A 20,781-nucleotide genomic window follows, 5' to 3' on the forward strand; every position below is an offset into this window, starting at 1 on the left:
AAACTTCCAGTGGTACCAACAAAACTGCCCAGATTGTCTGGACATTTGTGACCTGTTTTGTGACTTGGATCGTGGTCGTTGTGGTGACCTGCTCCTGTTTCTATGACCCATTTGCATTCTGGTGACAGCCTCAGTGAGACTCTTAACACTCGCAATGAGTCCTTCTATGACGGGGTCTTTTGCTGATTCTACTTTTTGTGTGTGATTTATTGTGCCTGATCCAGTTGGAGGACCTCTTTCCATTATTCTGTCGGCTATACGCGCTAAATGAGATAATGAGGTTTCAGGATCCTGTGCATCCAAACAGTGTTGGACGTAGCATAGGAGAGCTTGTATCCCTCCTTGTTTTAGGACTGCTTCACCCACTGTGTTATCACCCACTAAGACTTGGAGGTGACGTAAAAACTGTGACGGCGACCGATCACCTAGTGTTTCACCTTGAAAAAGTCTTTGAATTCTTTGACTGTCTGATAATGATAAACGGTTCATTATCTCTCGTCTTAAGATGGTGTATGGTTGTGGTGATGGTGGACTTAAAATCAAGTCACGGACTTCTTTGGCGACTGAAGGAGGAAGGATAGAACACAAGTCTCTATAGCGAATCCCTTCAGATTTGATATTGTGTCTCGTGAAATAATGCTCTAGTTGAGCAAACCACAACTCAGGATCACTACGATCAAATTCTGGAAGTCGGGATTTCGTAGTCATAACAGTGTCTATCTCCACTGGTGACAAATCCTCCAGATTATGGGTTTCTATTGAGTCTGACATGAGGTATGTGACAAATATAGCAATAAAGTTAGCACAAAAAGTGGTTACTATAACACGAATAACTTAAGATAATACGGAATAAACTAGTTATATACTCAAATTAGTTTACAGATAATCAGGTCTACTTTTACGATTAAGTAAAAAAAATGTTAATAACAGAAATGAGGTTAAATTTGTGTTCAAAAAGGGCTCACCAATTTCGTGCCTTAAAGTAACCCTCGTGCTATTGATAGAAGAAACCAGACAAGTAGTGAATAGGTCTTTATTTCGATCTTAGCGCGGTCACAGTGGAGCGTGGGATTATCTGTTCAGACAAACAAAGGCTCTCAACATTCAATATAAGATAATAGGGAATATAACGCTTATACAAAACAAGGAAGTGAATGAATACTTGAACAATACTGTTTTGGCATATGCTTGGTTGTTTGGGGTCAACTCTTAACCAACCAACCTAAGCTGTTACAACCTTACTTTGTGACACATCTACAGGTAAGGATCGCCCAATCGTGCCGAAACATTATCGACGCAATGTCTTCAATACATTGCACAAACTTTCTCATCCAGGTGTTCGTGCAACCATCAAGCTTATAGCAGAACGGTTTTGCTGGCCTGGTATGAATAAAGACGTGAGGCAGTGGGCACGATCCTGCGGAAGCTGCTAAAAATCTAAGGTTATCAGACACAACAAATGTCCCTTAGGCTCATTTAAAACTCCCGATGCTCGTTTCGACCATGTTCATCTGGATTTGGTAGGACCTTTACCAGATTCAAATGGATACTCTTATCTCTTAACCTGCGTAGACCGTTTCACTCGATGGACAGAAACAGTAAAAATCAAGGACATCACTGTTGAGACAGTGGCTCGCGCCTTTGTCGAACGATGGGCAGCAAACTTCGGCTGCCCTTCAACCATCACTAAAGACCGCGGACGTCAGTTTGAATCTGAACTTTTCCGTCGTCTGACCACACTTTTAGGAATCACTCGCTTCCGAACGACCGCCCACCACCCACAAGCAAACGGGTTGGTAGAACGTTTTCACCGGCAACTAAAAGCTTCACTATCAGCTGCAAACATTTCTTGGAGGAATGACGCTCTTTCACTCGTCTTACTAGGTATTCGCAATGCAGTGAAAGCTGACATTGAATACACTGCAGCTCAACTCGTTTATGGAACGGCCCTTTGACTCCCAGGAGAATTCGTGGATCCTTCATCCTCTTCAATGAACATGGATCTAGCCTCCTGCACGAACAGGCTTACAAGTTCAGTTAAACCTGTTTCCACTCGACCTCAATCAACCGGTGTTTTCGTTCAACCTGACATACGATATAGTAAACACGTCTTCGGACGTCGAGACTCGCATCGACGACCTTACGAATCAGCATACGAAGGACCTTCAAAGTTCTTCAACGCGAGCCTAAGTACTACATAGTCGATAATAACGGAAACAACGATAGCATCAGCATCGACCGCCTCAAAGCAGCGTCGATGGCAAGGGTTCCCATGAACACGTAATGGTTTTGGGCTAAACACTATCCCCCAGGGCTAAGTGCGGGGACCGCTTCTTTTCTTAATTTATATAAAACACCTTGTTCAACAGGTGTCGTCTCATTACTTTTCACTGACAGTGTGAAACTCTGGAGAAAAGTTTGCAACCGAGATGAAAATCTGGCACTACTGGAGGATCTGACTCGACTTGAAAGTTGGGTCGATAACAACGGACTTACCTTCAGCACTTCAAAGTGTAAAGTAGTTCATCTGAGACGTGTTACAGAATACGAATACAACTCAAGTAATTCCCCTCTAGAGATATCTCAAGCTGGAGAAGATCTAGGAGTGTTGGTACCCTGTGATCTGAAGTCTTACGATAACTACAACAAAAGTGCGTTTCGAGCAAAACTTTCATTGGTAACGTTGAAGTCAGTCAGCTACAACCTAGGACCAGGCACATATATGCATCGGTCCAAGTTGCCATACCTCATTAACACAACAAGATGAACACCGCATTCATAAAAGTAGTTAATTCAGAGGTGGTAATATATAAACGAAAGATTGCAATAAGGATATAGTACAGGAAGAAAGAATTGTTTCGTAGAAAGAAAGATATGAAGCAATTTTAATCTCTTAGTTTAAGGGAAGACAGGTAGTCTGCATATACCAACATGGCTCAGACTAGAAGTTAGTGACTTCAAGCAGTGGTGCCACGTTTTGTTTTGGTCGCCCCTAACTTTCTTCCAACCATCCCAACTTTTCACTCAGTCTTAAACGGCTTTACTTGACCCCATTCAGAACATGGAAGTACAGTATTCCCTTTCTCACTCCAAAATGATAAGTATACATTGGAACCTCGAGTCACGAAATCAGTTCGGAGACTCGAATTCAAGCCTTATGAAGAGCGCCTCAATTCACCGAATCTTTACTCATCAGAGTGTGTGCGTCTTAGAGGTGATCTCACAGTGACTTACAGCATCATAAACAATTCTGAACATCCCCTTGAATGCCTACTTAGACTCAGCCCCAACACAAACCTCAGGGGTAACACCAAGAAACTGGAGACACAATATAACAGAACGGACGTAGGCACACCTTCTACTCGTTGAGAGTAATCAGATGCTGGAATTTTCTGCCTTCTGAGCTAGTGCAAGCAGCTTCCAATGAGTCCCGTAAGAAAGAACTTGACATATTCTTACGGACTAAGGACAGTATTTCGTTATAATTTATTGATGTTTTTCTCATTTATCATTAAATATGCCTAGGTTCCAACCCGATGGTATCGGTGACCCAATTTCACTAGATATGAATGTCCGTTTGGCGAAATTATCTTCTACTATCTCAAGCATTTTTTAAAACCATTTATTTTTGTAGGCTGTTATCGCTTTTGACCTTGAGTGTATTTAAATTATCCATGTCTAGTTGGTTTACTAACAAAGTAGGTTGTTCCTTTTTTATAATTCGTAGTTGACCGAGTGTTCGGGGCCATATTTATCAACAGAAGACTTACTTAAGCTGCGTGGCGAATGTAGTTCTGCTTTTGAGCGGAATTATGGTTTGAAGCTATGGAAGAATGGACTTCCAAGTGAATTAGGTTCACTGAATCGTACTACACGAGAATGGTTATCTATGGCACTAAAATCAAAATCTGGGCAAGACTACATGTGTGCGATGGCCTACTTAGTGAACTCTTATCCACTGTACGCCATTCGATTTCTTGATAATTTACTATCGTTTGTCTCGCCATCGAAAAAGCGAGATTGCTTCAAATCTCTGGGTAAGTTGTCTCATTATTCCTTGATTAGTATGCAGATATACTAAGCCACCTTTTTTGTAGCTTGATACCGAAAAATCGTTCTTTGATTTCTGTCGCAAACCGACCTTCACACGTGCTAGAAAAACTAGATACTCCCTCTTCGAAGGAAAATGTCCTTTGCTTGTGGCATTTTGAAGATGAACTGAAGGCGGTGTATTTGCGGTTTATCAAAGCTTCGGAGGTTAGCTATTTTCGAGCTTTAGAGTTTGTAGAAACTTTTGTTAAGTGACTGTGTAGATAATTTCAAACGAAAAGCGTTAGGTAGTTACTTTTTAAGAGGTTCATAACGTTGTCATTAGGGATTCTTGGTAGCCTTGTTCAAAAACAAGAGAATCAAACGGTAAGTGACTGTCTTTTTACATTTCTGTAGTTAATATTAAACATAATAATTAATAAACTCGGTGATCGTAGTAAGGAGTTTGCATCTGCAGTGATACATAAGTTACGTCTAATTGGTAAGTCCGTGCTCATAATCACTTAGTCTTAGCTGGAATTTCCAGTGATTTTCTGCATTTAGTTGTTCAAGAAGTCCGATCTTTCTTGTTCCGTCCTAATTTGTTGGAAAGATCAAAATACTACGCTATTTCACTCCTAAGTTGTTTGGAGCTGAAGAGTTCATCCCGTGGAAGCGGTACCGATGCAAATATATCGTCTGTGGCATCAACATTGATCAAGATATACATGTCGTTTTTCCGTTCCTTAGCCAATTCCAAAGAAATCCCCGAACGACTTACCACTATATTACTTAGCGGTTTATGTCGAGTAGCTCCTTTTATTTCTGGTAAATGTTATTCTTATGGATATCGTAATTATTTTTCACTTTATTTATTTATTTAAACACATAAACGTCGGTACAAGGAGGCACCAAATATATGTGCTCCACAGAAATGATTCGATTTGTGTGAGGGCTGGAATACTGTCCGGGCGCCCAAACCGAAGCTGTATTTACGTGCATTGCTTCGAGCCATATTTTAGTTTTTGTGCTTAATAACACGCTGGTGAATAATTTAAAATAGTTGTTGTGCGGTCCCAACTTAGAACTCGGTGACTAGGAACGATGTCCTTTAACCACTTAGCCTCCGACTTTCAGTTAATGTCGTTGCATTTTGTTCAACCAGGAGTCGATGTTTCACTATTCGTAACCATAGTTTTCAGATGGTTCTCAAGGGGCACATATTTTGTTTGACGAAAGTGTAGCGTGATAACTGAGTTTAGCTGTATTCATCGTTAGTTTAAACTTTTCGTATTACAAAATTTCTGATAAATATTTCTAGATACCAGTAGGTTCATGTCCAATAATCTATTAAATAATCCAGTCTGATGTAAAACTACACAACCGCACTCACTTAATGGATCTATCACATTTAATACTTCAAATATACCTCGTGATTATCCATCACTGGACCACGTCGTTTTATTGCATGTCAGTTATTGATCAACATTCTAGTCATTGATTTTAATAACCGAGAATTGGTTGGTCAAATAGTCAATATCATACCCTAAGACAGACTATTATAATAGTTGTTTTACGACGAAAGCAGTCGGTTCTCAACTATTAGCCGCAGGTTTGAAATGGGTTCTACCAGTTTGGGTCTTCATAGGCAGTTAATATCACCATCCCACACACCCTGAAGCATGGATCTGTGTGAAGTAGGGAGATAATCCGTTTAGTGGATATTATTACGTATGCAGGAATGTTTAGAATGGATTATTTCCCATTCATTTGCAAAAGTTTGTTCCAAGTCTCATATAAGTCTCTGTCCAAATGAGTAGAGGTGATATAGTGGTTAAGAGTGTCTAGTGTTTCAGTCACATTAGTTCTGTTAGCTCTGGTGGGTTGGTGCGTATTAAGTTATAAAAAAACTATAAAATCACCGCTTTTTGTTTATTCCGTTTAATTAGAATACAAAATGCAGAACTCTTCAGTATATTATACCAAAACAAGTACAAAGTAAGGTTTTGTATTATTCATTAATACTTCCAGTAGTTATATACTATGTGTTAGACTTGATAGTCGGGGATAAAGAATAAAAAATTTCCAGCTTATTTTAATGACAGGATATATTGTGAATTCTATTGTCAATTTTCGGATTCATTGATAAGATTTCATTATTGTTTTTTGTGTGATGGTGACTCGATAGTCTAAAAAAAAATCAATTTTCGAGCCTGAAATTCATTTCGGTTATTCTGATTTGAGTAGTCAGGTAGGATGTTTAGTGTATATACAAAAGTATGACTCGAATTTAAGTAAGTGAACAAGTGTTAAACTATTGAATGTTGTTAACACTAAAGAAATAGAGGATGAATGGTTACAAATAAGTACAAATATGATAACAAAATTTTCGACTCGTACTATAACATATTTGCTCCTTATCTGGCGGTTATTTTTACATCCATTTTCTCACTTCTAACTATTATTGAATGATTATATTTTTAGAGGAGGCATTTACATCTATGTTAAGTGAGGTTGATGATCTGTTTCGGCTTGTTCATACCACTGGCTTCACTGTGTCTGTCCAAGCTTTGTCTGTACTTTTTCAAATTTCAACTCATTGTGTCGCCATACGTGATCGTTATTATCAGGTCAGTCGTTGATAAAATTTTTTCAAATTTTCTGTCTGTAGTGTTTATTTAAATACATTATCCGATGGAACGAGCAGCTTAGTTTTATGATTAATGTTTTTAAATCTAACTTCCACTATTCATTGGTTACTTATTTTGTTACTTGTCAACTTTAAAATATCAATAACAACTCAATAGTAACTTAACTCGCTAAAGAAATTAATACCTGATTATTAAATTCGATCTTTGGCCTCTATATATTACCACTATTTCCGAAATTGCGTTGTTTATTTGTTGTTACTAGTATCTTAACGTTACGCATCGTAGTTGGATATTCTACATTCTTATTCTATATTTTCTTAGGCTTTATATAGAAAATTACTGGATCCTGCTATTCATCAAAGTTCTAAAAACCCAATTCTACTACGTTTAATCTATCAAAGTATGGTTGGTGATGATGATACTGATCGAATTGTTGCATTTATTCACAGAATCTTGCAATTATGTATTTCGCATACAGATCCTGGTTTTATTGTTGGTTGCTTGATTCTAATTAATAAGGTATAGTTAATTATTATTCACTTATGTGTCTGTCAAGTTTACTGAAGATTTCAATCCCACGACTGAGATACGCGTGAATTCGAGGTTCAAAACAACGACTTATCCAAAAATGGGTTCTATGATTACAAAAAATATATGCATTACTTACTAACCTCAACTCCTGAAGTATCTGTGATAATAAAGATGTCTGTATGTATCAAAAAAGGCCTCGTTAAATCTACCGAAGCGTTTAACCCACACAAACCGAAGTTTATAGAACAACGATTTGTCTAAAAAATGATTCTATATTGAGGAATAGACGTAAAGTAGTTACAAACCTCAACTTGTGATATATATGTGGCGCCTAAAGCTTCTGAAAGAATAAGGGCTTCCTGCAACAGTAATATAGAGAATAATTATGACATGGTAGTGCAAATAACAGCTTATAACTGTGTCTAATCTTGATAACAGTTTATCAACAAGTAAAAAGGGAATCAAAAGCAAATCAATATAGAAACCGTTGTGTTTAAATGAAGATTCAGCGGCTATACGAGACTGAGAATAACTTAGAGGGATTGGGAGAAAGTGATTCTAGTCGTAAATACAATAAGTGTTATAAGTATCTGTAAATATTTTAAAAAATTACACAACATACTTGCATAACAACATACTGATAGAAATTGTTAAGAGTGAAACCGCTTACTGAATAATAAAAAGTAGTATAAGACAATACACGATAAAGTCGACGGTAAGGTAGCAAGGACAGAGAACGTAAACAAACTTAACAGGCTTCCTATAATAATTTCATATGGATTAACTACAACATACGATGATGACGATGATGATGATGATGATGGCATGAATGAAAGTCATAACTGTGTCTGAGATCAGTAATGGGTATCGATATTCAAGATGGGGACTGAGTGCACATAAATATTAGAGCTGTTGCATTTAAATAAATGTTCAGGGAATGCATAAAAACTGAAAATAATTATTGTTGTATGTTAACTATCAGTGAAATCAAATTTTTTTAATGACACTCGATAATAGATACTATTGTAGCTTTGGAAAACACTGTTTAAACTCGAGGACAGACAAATCGTTGTCCCCACCCACCAGTTTGCCAATTCGTTAAATAATATTTAAGTCATCTGGAATTATTCATAACATATTCGATGATCTTATAGCAGATCCTGAAAGACTGACATAGACAGTATTTTCTATTGACAATACTATTATGAAACTTGGAAATTTCATAAACTATATGAGAAGATTGTAAACTTTTGTTTAGTGACGGATTCCTACTAAGACTTTTCTACAAGCTAGGTAGGTAATAAAAGTTATGAAATCCTTTAAGTATGCAGCAAAATAAGTATAGTTCACTCAGTTATTCATTTTAAGTTAGACGAATCACGTTCATGTATAGCATGATTGAATAATAATCGACAGTTCCATTGGCAGTACTGTAGTGAAGGAGAACACAGGTGATGACAACCGATTATATTTAGCACACATTTACAGTTACTTGGTAAAATAGAAAAGCCATACTCTAATACTTCATTTGTAAAATGTTTATTAATTGTTTCAGACTTCATTGTTCCTGTATTTCTATACTAATTACTTTCTGTTCCTGTTCTTCCCTTCTTGATCTACTCAATCTCCTACTGCCAGGCATTCTATTCCTGACTGGCATTATATACTACTTATATCGATATAAGTAACCCATATCACAGTACTAATAACAATGACAGTTATAATGTAGTGAACACGAACATCAGTGGGGACAATCGAATGTAATTGACACGAAATTACAGAGCATCTCAATAAAATCTGAGAACTATATAGTAGATAGTTGATTTGCAAAATATCAATCCATCGTCTCAAACTTCATTGTTCCTTTTACAAATATCAGTCCATTGTCTCAGATTTCATTGTTTATGCATTTTCATACCAATTGCATACCATTTCCATTCTTTCCTTATCGATCTTGTACTGAAATACATTCTATGCCTGACCACCGTTATATACTATTTATATAGATATAAGTGACCCACACCACAATAATACTTCCATTTTCACAATCAACTGTTTGCTTAATCTATCATCTTATCTTGTCTTTGTATTATTTCCTGTTCTATTCATTTTTGTATACAGGTCTCATTATCCAAACCAAATGTTATAATGGTTTCTCAAATAAATAAAGAACATTTAGTGAGTGATTTCAGTTTAACAATAATAATCATGATAATATTCTTATTAATCTGCATAAATCTAAAAATGATATTTATCTCTAAATGTAACTACATTATTCGTTGTCAGTAAAAGAATGAAGTATTAGTATAAAGAATTGAACTTTTGATTTCTGAGCTCCAGGTTCAAGTATCAATTAGCCTTCTAGTTTGGTTAGTTATGTATTCTTATTGTTGACCCTCTCTCAGGACTCGAACCTGGAGTTTATTAGTTTGAATCCCACTCCATCTATTTTGATTTGAGGAGCCGTGTAGAATTATTAACGCTCATAGCTGAGTACACGAAGTTGTATCGGGTAAGTCATGTAAATATTGGTTTATCGTTTTAAACAAAAATAAATGGAACCATATTCAGTCATTAGCAGTCAGTCACAACTTAAAACTTGGTACGTATGTATATATTGATTCAAGTTGCTATACCCTGTTAGCACAGAACAATGAAGTTGTCAGACCGAATCCCAGAATAGTAGAGGTAGTAACAGTATTAGTGGTAATAGGAAAGATTAGGCACCGAAGAGAAAATATGGTTTAGTGAAATACAAATACTAAATAAGTTATGAGAAATTTAGAACCTCAAAATATGGGGGAATACAAAGAACGGATCCACTTACGCCATTCCAAGCAATTTTGAGCTATTTCACTCAAAACCTCTAACCATTGGTTACGATGATTACGCGGACCCCAATCAGGTAGTCTGTACCCATTAACATAAACAAGTCCAAATGTCAATGGTTACATGGAATGGTGTCATGTCTTGGTTTAGCCACCTCTAACTTTCTCCCAGCCCACTCTTGCACCAGTAGTTGGAAACCGTGAGTAACATAACTTACACTGGTTCACAGTGGCACAGATGCATGAACTCTTTACCTTCCTCTGGTTCTCGAGTTTCAGTATTCCTTCACATACCTTGTCACTTTGCCTTTTTAAAACATAGTCTCAATGCTTAATCTTTCACAATATGATTGTTACCAAATATTCCGATCTTTCTTACTAAACATAATATATTTCACATCTTTCTGCTAATGTGGTGTGGCAACTTGTGCCAATGCACATCTGTATCAGGCTCTATGCTAGTAATGACCAACTGTTCTAAGGAGATTACGGAATTACTGAATATTTGTTAATGTTAAAGTCTTACTGGGAGGTCACGTTCTACGTTGCCTATGGCTAACTGACTGACTGACTTACTAGAAATGGTAACCGCGAATACTTTTTGTCTTATTTAAATTTCTGGATGACCTCTGCTCTTTTCTGATTAGTTGCCACTAACTGTTTGCTAATTTTCTGTATACTTGATGGTCCTTCTTTCCTAGCAACGGTAGTCTAGTTTAGATTGACTCGTGATTTCAATTGTGATAATAATGCAATCTCCACAAATTCTGAATGTGTTATTTTTTCATCTTCAACTGACTATTGTTAACATATTTTCCTATCCTGCATAATTAACCTTTTTTTTGTAATATTTCCGTAGCTCATTATTATTATTATTGTTATCTATCATTCAATAATTAGCCAGTTAATGAAGTGACGAGTTTGGCAAAATTCGAACACTCCGATGATGATGATGAGGATGAGCATTTCAGTGATGCACATTGTTCTGATGATGATAATCATAATGATGAAAGTGTACAGAATGGTGTAATGACCAATAAAACGACCGAATCAGAAAAATCTACAGTCATAACTGATAAGAGTAATGTATTATTAACATCATCATGGTATCATCGTTCTTTAAAAAAGCAACGGAACACCCGAAACATATTTAATTATGGTTATAATCCAACTGTACGAGATCCAAAATTTGCACAGGCTACTGGATGTTTACTTTGGTCATTTAGTCTCCTGTCAAAACATATTCATCCTACAATTAATTTATTTGCCAATTCATTATTAAATAATTTACCAATACAGTACACTGGAGATCCATTTACGGATTTTGGATTAATGCATTTTCTGGATCGATTCGCATATAAGAAACCAAAGTTGAATAAATTAAAAGAAACAAAGTCAACTACTGAAGAACCTATTCAGAGTATGTTTTTATTTCCTGAATGTTCGTACATTGAATTGCTATCGCTATTCTTAACGAGATGTTATAGCCTAAATTCCACTTTTTACGTTTCTGGTAACATCCCATATAAATGAGTTTCTATAGTTTTGATATAGTACTACAAATTACTAATGACATAATCAAACAGTAACACTTCAATAAGATACAATGATAATAAGTAAGTAAATTTCAATTCAAAGTCACCTGTAGTGTGAATTGTAGTATGGTGTCATCAAAAGTGTAAACACTTATCTAAACTAATATTTTTCACTATTAGTAAGTTAGATGTTTTGGAAAATGTAAAGATGATTCACACTTCTTTTCGAATTTGTCACTCACTAAAAGTTCCACTAGTAGTCACATAGAAGTTATACACTATGATATTCGTTGTTCGAGCGATAGTCCAGTTGTTGAGGCGTTTAACCTTCAGCCATTGGCATACGGGTTTGAGAACCACTTTACCTACTTCAGTTTGAACAACTGAGTAGTATCATTAGCTGGTACACCCACAGCTTGACTTGAAGCCAATTTTACGAATTCGTGCCTGGTTCAATGGCTTCATATTAATATTTTCAATGTTACGCATATGATTTTACGTGGTTCGATCAATATTTCCTATCTTAATAAATGTTGAGTTATAACATTTATTTTATAATCTGCAATATTTATATATATAGTCATTCATATTTTTGATCTCTACCAAACAAATCTCCCGTATAAGATTGTCTTTTTGAGTTGCCAGGGTTAAGAAAAACGAGAGCTGTTATATTAATATAACAATATACAACGTTTGAATGTCGTTAAGTCATAGGCTCGCTTCAGGTTTTATTTGAATTTTGTATCAGTGATTGCACACTTAGTACAAATTCTGTTCTTTTTAGAAACTGTGCCTGGAAAGTTATTAAAACGAAAAGAAGGTGCTTTGTCAGGTCCACAAGCAATGGCTGTTGATAGTTCGGCATTCCGACAACTTCCAGTAACTAGTGTTCCTGTTCATGAACGATTTTTCCATAAGTAAGTCCTATTTTCTTTTATTATTTTTAAGTTGTGAGTTTCAGGATAATGTGACTTTCCTTTTTTTTTCTTCAAAGAACGTGGCGTTTAATCATATTTTCAATAATTGATATGTAGATTATTTAATTAACTCATTCATTAGGTACCTGGGCATGAGTTACGCTTCAAGTTTGATGGCTAATAAATACCACCTGATTGGCCAAACTAAAGCAGATGGGTCAGGTTTGACCCTAGGACTTAGTGCCTACAAGTTGAACGCCTTAAGATTTTAAAGATCGACATTTTAATCGAAGAATTAGTTTGTGGAACAAGAAGATAATATTAAGACTTTAGATCTATGGAAAGATAATGAATAAGTTCGTCTGTACCATTGTGACCAATTCTCACCCATGTCAATCATCGTTTTCAACCACTGGTTATGATAATCGCTTGAACCACAACCAGGTAGTCTACATGTACCTACATAACTCAATTCAATGATGAATGACCTCATAGACTGATGCCATGTCTTGGTTTGACTACTCTTAGTTTTATCGTAGCCTAATTGTTAGTGGGATATAAATTGAAGTAACTCATACTCCATGTAGGATTGTGTTGGAGCACGCTGAATGGGGGTATTTCTTAGCCAATCAGCGCTAGCGGATAATTGAAGAAGACTCTAGAATCTTCTCGTGTAAAGCTATAAATATACTAATGTTTTTCTTACTCCCATTCATCTTTGTTTATTTGGAATATAATTACGTTCCTGTTCAACTGTGTTCTGATTTGGGGACTTATCGAGAATATCAAGCAATAGGAATAGCTTGGTTGTAATGTGAGAGAATAAAACACTACTCTTACATCAACACTATTGCTTCAATAAACCTCGCTCACCTTTCAATAAGGATATAGAAAATTCAGAAAGTTCATTCTAACTCTGTCCGATAGTAGTACCATGAGGTCATTGATAATCGGACTAAGACATGTCAATAAATGTAGGCTAACCATTTGGGGGTGGGTGGGCAGCGCGATTATCGTAACCATTAGTTCATTTGATATAATACAGATGCATTCACTTCATACCATACCTTAGTTCCTGAATCCTGAAACCTCATTATAATTTTGGATTATTTTTTTCCATACCTAATCGTTTCTACTACTACTACTGATACTCTTAATACCGCTACTATTCTGTAATTTTATTCCTCTGTGCTCATATGATATGGTAAGTTCAATTGGTGCATTTATGCATCATATTTTACGCTGCGTATAACTAACTGACTGATTGATACCACGTGAACTGTATGAGTATTTTTAGAAATGTTTTTAAGATCTCCCTGAGGAAATCGCTCACTAAACAAAAACGAATTTAAAGAGTATTCAATTCAATTTAAAAGCGATCATGAAAAAGACTTTTATACTGTTCCCAGTGAATTCGATCATTTTCCCTTTAAAATAATAGTACATTAGTAGTCATAGATTTAAACTTCACTCTCTTCACTTCGTTTCAAACTGGTTGTAAATATTTCTATCCGCCTTTCCACAGGGTCTGAATAAAAGCCTAATACAGTTGATAATTTTCACTTTTTAGTATTTGATCTATTACTAGTTGAATTGCGTAAACCTACATCATACTGGTTAACCAAACGGAATTATGATAGTGACCTCCAGGATTTTTTCGTGAAATTCACTTTATAAGTAGATTTATATAAAATGCCTTTATATATAGCACAAATTTACGTAGAATAGATGAAATATGGCTAGCATTGTAATTCAGGACGTGTGTTTCGTCTTATTTGACACTTGTCGACTTGATATACTTGCATTCCAGAGTTGATATCTGCTTCAGGATTCAAACCCCACCATATTTCGTATCGAATGCCAACGCACTATCTATTTAGCTACTGAGTTCAGGTGGCCACTCACTTGTGATAGGGTTATGAATTCTAATTTACTTTATAGTGGTTTTAATTATCCAGTTGTTGATATTTCTACTAAAATGTAATCAATTTTACTTGGCATATTCAAGGAAACTGCTGCTACCTTGACGCGGTGGTCGGGCTTGCCTATCGTGATGACCCAACCGAGCTATATTGGCTGGAACATATGTTCCTGTAGGTTCTACCATGCCAGGCAGGTCGATTGGTGAACGGTTAGACTAAAAGCAGCAACTCAAGGTCTGAGGGCGAAGTCGTACTGCTGACTGTAGAGAGGTGTGACAGCAGTAAGGTGTTTCCCTCGGACAACCAGCATGACAGCGATGCTGCCTTCCCACAAGGAGGGGTGGGGTTAGAAAAGGTCGACCCTAAAATGTCACACCTCACCTTACCTCACGGATTTCCGTCTCCGGCGGTAAGGCCCTTTGAAGAACGGAGCTAACACGTCAAAAACCTTCCACAAAAAGGCCGTGCGCGACCGGCCTCAAGCAGTTGTCCCTTGGGCTCTGTGGTCACGCTCCCAGGTCGTTAAGACCAACACTAATCCAATTTCCTTTTCAGGTTCCTCAAGAAATACCCTTCCACGGTGTGGGCAGCCGGGAAGTGACATCAGCCCTCATACCCGTAACAGCACACGAGACCAAGTTGGTCACATTCAAATCCTTCCTACACCTCCTAATACCTCTCTTATCTCCATGACTAACCCTCCTCACGTCTCTTTATCACCTCGCACCGCTAGGGCAAACGATTCGAGTACGTGGAACGCTATTCCTGGTCTCCTGAAACCACGCTCTAAACTACACGTAGGAGCTTTTAATGTACGAACACCGTGCCAAATAGGACAGCAGGCTTCCTTAGCTAGGACTTTAGAATCCCGTGCCATCGATGTGTGCTGCGTCTCGGAAACGCGCATACAGGATCCGAGTAGCGTCATTCATTTGACCTCACCATGCCAAAATAAAGAACCGACTCGATTTACGCTTCGTGTGTCTGGAAGCCCTGATTCTGCCTCCCGTGGCCTCGCCGGCGTAGGTATAGCATTGAGTCCCAGAGCAGAACTAGCTCTCTTAGAGTGGATCCCAGTAGACAGCCGCTTGTGCGCTGTCCGACTGAACGGAACAGTAAGAATCCGGAAAGATAGGGACACTCGTCGTTGCCTCTTCGTCGTTTCTGCCTATTCTCCCACTGACTGCAGCTCAGATGATGTAAAAGATGAGTTTTACAGAAAGCTTTCGGACCTTCTCCGAAAAGCTAAGCGCTCTGATGTAGTAATAGTGGCCGGTGACTTTAATGCTCAAGTAGGTAAACTAAGCGATAGGGAAAGACACCTAGGTGGATCTTATGGTGTACTTCTTTGGTACTCCTTTCAGTGACAAACACTGCCATAGAACCTCACGATCAATAGAGTCGAATGCTGCTTTAAGGTCGAGAAATACTACCATTGTGGGGCGTCTGAATGTGTGTCTGTGTTCTAGAACCTGACGTAGTGTGAGAATATCTGATCTATACAACCACGTCCAGGTCGAAAACCGGCCTGGTTTTCTCTAATCTGTTCTTCACGAGCTTTGATTAGGCGTCGAAGTATTATTGAAGCTAATATTTTAGACACTATATTAGTTAAACTGATTCCTCTGTGATTGTCACAAGAGGACTTTTGTCCTTTCTTATAGACTGACACAATCAGCGATTGAGACCAGTCAGATGGGATTACGTCCAGTTCCCAAATTCTACCTAAGACCTCGGTTAGTCTCATTGTTAATACTGGACCACCATCCTTAAAAATCTCAGGAGTAAACCTGTCAGGGCCTGCTGCTCTCCCTCGCTTCAGATTTCCTGTGGCTTTTTCAACTTCGTAAAGGGACGGAGGACCTACATTAACTTGCCATTCAGGTTGACTAGAGATCGTGGGAAACCGAAGTGTGGCTGAAGGCCAGTTGGACTGATCCCTAAAGTGTTCTGCCCATCGATCCAATCTCCTGGATTGAGAATGAATAATATGTCCATCTTTCTCTGAGATTGTTTCGCTAACGGTCGGGTTCCTAATTCCGGTTTCCTTAACGAGTCTGAACAATTGTCTGCTATTACTTATTGCCGCTGCCTTTTCCATCTCTCTTGCTTTCGCTACCCACCACTGTTCGCGATCATTGCGTAGACTTCTGGTCAGCTTGCGCTTAAGCTGACTCCGCTCTTCGTTATGTTCAGAGCCAGGTGGAATGAGTTTCCGAGCATCTATCAGTGCGATAGATGCTGCTGAGATCCAGTGTTTCTCCCTAACCTTGTTGTTTACCTTACTAGCAGATATCACTGCTGTTTCCACAGCTTTTCGGATATCATTCCATGCTGCATCGGGGTGGGCATCACATACATGGCTGCCTAACTGTTTTCCTAGTTGTTCTGAAATATACTCTTAGCCTGACTATCATTAAGTAGGCCCCTAAGAGATTTCCTTGCAGCGTCTTTCCTACGTCCAGTAAGACGCAGACAAATACGCGCTCGTACTAGAGCATGATCTAAATCTAGGCATGTGCTCCAGAATGAGCGACAGTCTTCTATCGAGCCCCTCCATCGGTGGCTGATAGCGATGTGATCTATTTGGGTCCAACGTTGGGACGAATCAGGGGGTCGCCATGTTAAAAGATGTTTTTCCTTATGCTTAAAGTTAGTATTTGCAAGGAACAGGCGGTTATCTGAGCATAGCTGCAACAGACGGTCGCCATTATCTGTTCTTTGACGTAAATTTGTGTCATAATGGATAAATTGAGGCAATGCACACAGGATCAACAGATGCCAACTAACACTAATCAGATTTCAGTCAAAATATCAGAAACAGGATAATTTAGACTATTACAAATTGAACGGCATAAATTATTTAATGTTTACGAGTAAGACATTAACATCACTAGATGCCAACTCAGTGGTCCAATGGTTGGGCGCTCGCGCGCGAGAGGCCCCCGAATGCCCTGGTACGGCCGAGAGTGGGGTGAGTCCGCTCTTCCTCTCGAAATACTCTCACACGGCCGCGCGTATACAGCCTCTGCCAGGGAAGTCCGACTCACTGCCTTCTCGTGGCGGGGGTGTTGTTTACGAAAATGAGAGGACAAAAAGCGAATGTCCGGCGCTTTAACCGGATTCCAAACCAACGGTGCACAAGGGCTCCAGTATCCTGCGGGAACAAATGGCGTATGAACCAATCTTTGGTCACCGGCTACCATGGGGTTGCATCTCCTTACGATGCTCCACTGCCTTGTGGGTTAGACCTTTAGGTCAAAGGCTCGGGGAGTGGCCCCCTAAGATAACCACCTGCTTCGGTTTGGGCACCCGGGCAGTATCACAGCCCACATACAAACGATGAACTCTATGTCTATGGCAACTACTTTTCTCGCTCCGAAAAACAATCAATCGATTCAAATAATTATCATTACTATTATTGTCATTATTAATACTATTATTATTACTATTATTGTCATTATTATTATTATTATTATTATTATTATTATTATTATCATCCACATTATTCACCCTTTTTTATACTTATACAGCGGCTCGTCTTTGGTGGAAATCCGACTGTATCTAAACGTTCTCGAGTCACTGTCCGGTTGAAAATTGTATATTACCATCGAATATGAGTACTGAAACAGTTTTTCTGAAACCACGTGCGCCATTCAAACTGGCTGCCTTCAACGTTCGCACACTTATTCAGGTTGGTCAACAGATAGGGCTGGCTATGTCTCTGGAAAGTCTTCATATCGATGTCTGCTGTCTATCCGAGACCCGTATTCAAGACTCTGGTGATGTACTACAAATTCGCTCTACATCTGTCACTTCAAAAGGCTTGTTTTACGTGCGCTTATCCGGGGACCCTGTGGCATCTTCGTCTGGTCTTGCTGGCGTTGGTGTCGCACTAAGCGCTAGAGCTGAGGCAGCACTAATCGATTGGATCTCCATTAACAGTCGGTTATGTGCTGTTAGATTAGAAAGTTCCATCAAAGTGAGAAGAAATCGGCGTGGGAAACGATGTCTTTTCGTCATCTCCGCCTATGCCCCGACAGATTGCAGCCCGGATGCAATCAAGGATGAGTTTTACCACCAGTTATCTGTTCTTCTCCAGAAAGTGCGTTCGACAGATATTGTAGTACTAGCCGGAGACTTGAATGCTCAGGTCGGGCGTCTAGGCACAGAAGAGAGTCGTTTAGGTGGCCGATGGGGACTCGTTGGTCGCAGGTCAGATAACGGGGACCGTCTACTGCAACTGTGCACAGACCACAACCTGTTTCTGGCTAGCACTAACTTTCGGCACAGTTATTGCCGATGTGCCACCTGGCGTCCTCCCTCTGCATCTCGAGCCTGGACTCAGATTGATCACATCGCGATCAGCTACCGCTGGCGTGGTTGTGTAAAAGACTGCCGCTCCTTTTGGAGTACCTATCTGGACTCTGACCATGCCTTGGTCTGCGCCAATCTTGCCTTACTTTTCAGTGGACAACGAAGTGACCGCCAGCAAAGGATTGATATTAGCAAGCTGGTTGCAACTTCTGTTGCAAATAAGTATCGAACCAAGCTAGCCTCTAGGCTAGCTACCACTCCACCGAAAAGTATAGATGGGCATTGGTTGCAATTGCATGACGCCATGAAAATGGCGGGAACAGCCAGTTGTGGGTTTGCGAAACGTCCCGATTTTAAGCACTGGGTTTCTTCTGGTTCCTTACAACTCATTGAAGCCCGTCGGTCTACTCCGGGTGACCGTGAGTTTGACCATAAACGAAGGATGTTACGTAAGGAAATTGGGCAAAGCTTGCGTAAGGACCGAGAAGCCTGGTGGTCGAAGCGCGCTAACGAGCTGGAAGCAGCAGCTGCATCTGGTAACTACCGGAAGCTCTTCCAGCTCATCCGAGCCACTGGCAGCAAGAAGTCTGGTGTGAGTGAAACAATCTGCGAGGATGATGGGATGCCAATCACTAACATCCATCGACGTCTTGGACGATGGGCGGAATTTTTCGAAAGGCAGTTCAACTGGCCTGCTGCTCCGGCAACATCGGTCAGACTGTCCTGCCCTCCATGGCCGGTGACGACTGATCCACCAAACGAGGAGGAAGTCCGCAAGGAACTCCAACTCTTGAAGCGTTACAAATCACCTGGCCCAGATGACTTACATCCGGCTCTTTTTAAAGATGGTGGTGACTTTTTGACTAAGGAATTGACGACGTTGTTTACAAAGGTTTGGGAACTAGAGAGTGTACCAACGTCATGGAATGAGTCGATAGTTGTCCCTATCTTTAAAAAGGGTTCACGTCGTTCCTGCAACAACTATCGGGGGATAAGTCTACCTCCGATTGCGTCCAAGCTATTGGCTTCCATCATACTTCGTAGGTTGTTCGAAACCCGAGAAAGATTGACTCGCGAGAAGCAGGCTGGGTTTCGTTCTGGTCGAGGATGTTTTGATCATATCTTCACCCTCCGCCAAATGTTAGAACATCGCCATACTTATCAAAGGCCAACAATCGTAGTGTTTCTTGACATCTGGGCTGCCTTCGATTTGTTGGACAGGACTGTTCTCTGTGATTGTCTATTGAAGAAGGGTGTGCCTGAGAAGTTTATTAACATCCTAAAAGCCCTATATAAAAACACCTCAGGCAGAGTGAGGGCATACAACCACCTCTCTCCATTGTTCCATTCGAGTAGTGGGGTTAGGCAAGGTTGCCCAATCTCACCATTCCTCTTCAACTTCGCCATCGATGACATTCTGGAAACAGCTCTGATGAATGTAAGTAATGGTGGTGTGGATCTGTTGCCTGGAGAAAGACTTCTCGACCTTGAGTATGCGGACGATATTGTCTTACTGTGCGATAATGCCCGAGGCATGCAATCCGCACTTAATCAGTTGGCAATCAGTGTCCGTAGGTATGGTATGTGCTTTGCACCTTCGAAGTGCAAAGTACTCCTACAAGACTGGCAGGATTCCAATCCTGTACTCACCCTGGATGGTGAGCAGATAGACGTAGTCGAGAAGTTCGTGTATCTGGGTAGCTGCATAAGTGCTGGTGGTGGCGTGAGTGATGAAATCAATGCACGTATAGTGAAAGCCAGAGCGGCTTATGCCAGTCTGGGCCATCTTTGGCTCCTTCGTGATGTTAGTCTGGCTGTAAAAGGTCGGATCTACGACGCGTCGGTGAGAGCAGTTTTGCTCTATGCTTGTGAAACCTGGCCTCTCCGAGTTGAGGACGTTAGACGACTCTCTGTGTTCGATCATCGCTGTCTCCGAAGGATTGCTGACATTCAGTGGCAACACTATGTCAGTAATGCAGAGGCTCGGCATCGTGTGTTCGGGCACAGAGATGATAATTCAATTGGTGTCACTATCTTGAAACACCGACTTC

The 20,781-nt window shown here is 39.5% G+C and overlaps 1 protein-coding gene across 1 annotated transcript in view; it reads left to right on the plus strand.

The window, feature by feature from the left end:
* Nucleotides 1-3,654: 3,654 nt before the first annotated feature.
* The window catches only part of MS3_00005825 (uncharacterized protein), a 29,005-nt gene continuing 11,878 nt past the window's right edge, over nucleotides 3,655-20,781 (plus strand). The window contains exons 1-12 of the mRNA XM_051213918.1: nucleotides 3,655-3,698; nucleotides 3,728-4,037; nucleotides 4,073-4,257; nucleotides 4,289-4,337; nucleotides 4,376-4,416; nucleotides 4,447-4,531; nucleotides 4,564-4,857; nucleotides 6,514-6,659; nucleotides 7,002-7,199; nucleotides 9,333-9,389; nucleotides 10,940-11,459; nucleotides 12,359-12,491. Of these exons, the coding sequence (XP_051069937.1) occupies nucleotides 3,890-4,037; nucleotides 4,073-4,257; nucleotides 4,289-4,337; nucleotides 4,376-4,416; nucleotides 4,447-4,531; nucleotides 4,564-4,857; nucleotides 6,514-6,659; nucleotides 7,002-7,199; nucleotides 9,333-9,389; nucleotides 10,940-11,459; nucleotides 12,359-12,491 (1,856 nt within the window). The 5' untranslated portion in view covers nucleotides 3,655-3,698; nucleotides 3,728-3,889. The remainder of the gene's footprint in view (nucleotides 3,699-3,727; nucleotides 4,038-4,072; nucleotides 4,258-4,288; nucleotides 4,338-4,375; nucleotides 4,417-4,446; nucleotides 4,532-4,563; nucleotides 4,858-6,513; nucleotides 6,660-7,001; nucleotides 7,200-9,332; nucleotides 9,390-10,939; nucleotides 11,460-12,358; nucleotides 12,492-20,781) is intronic.

The sequence above is a fragment of the Schistosoma haematobium genome, chromosome 3 (genome assembly GCF_000699445.3).
Source record: "Schistosoma haematobium chromosome 3, whole genome shotgun sequence".
NCBI classification, from domain to species: Eukaryota; Metazoa; Platyhelminthes; class Trematoda; order Strigeidida; family Schistosomatidae; genus Schistosoma; species Schistosoma haematobium.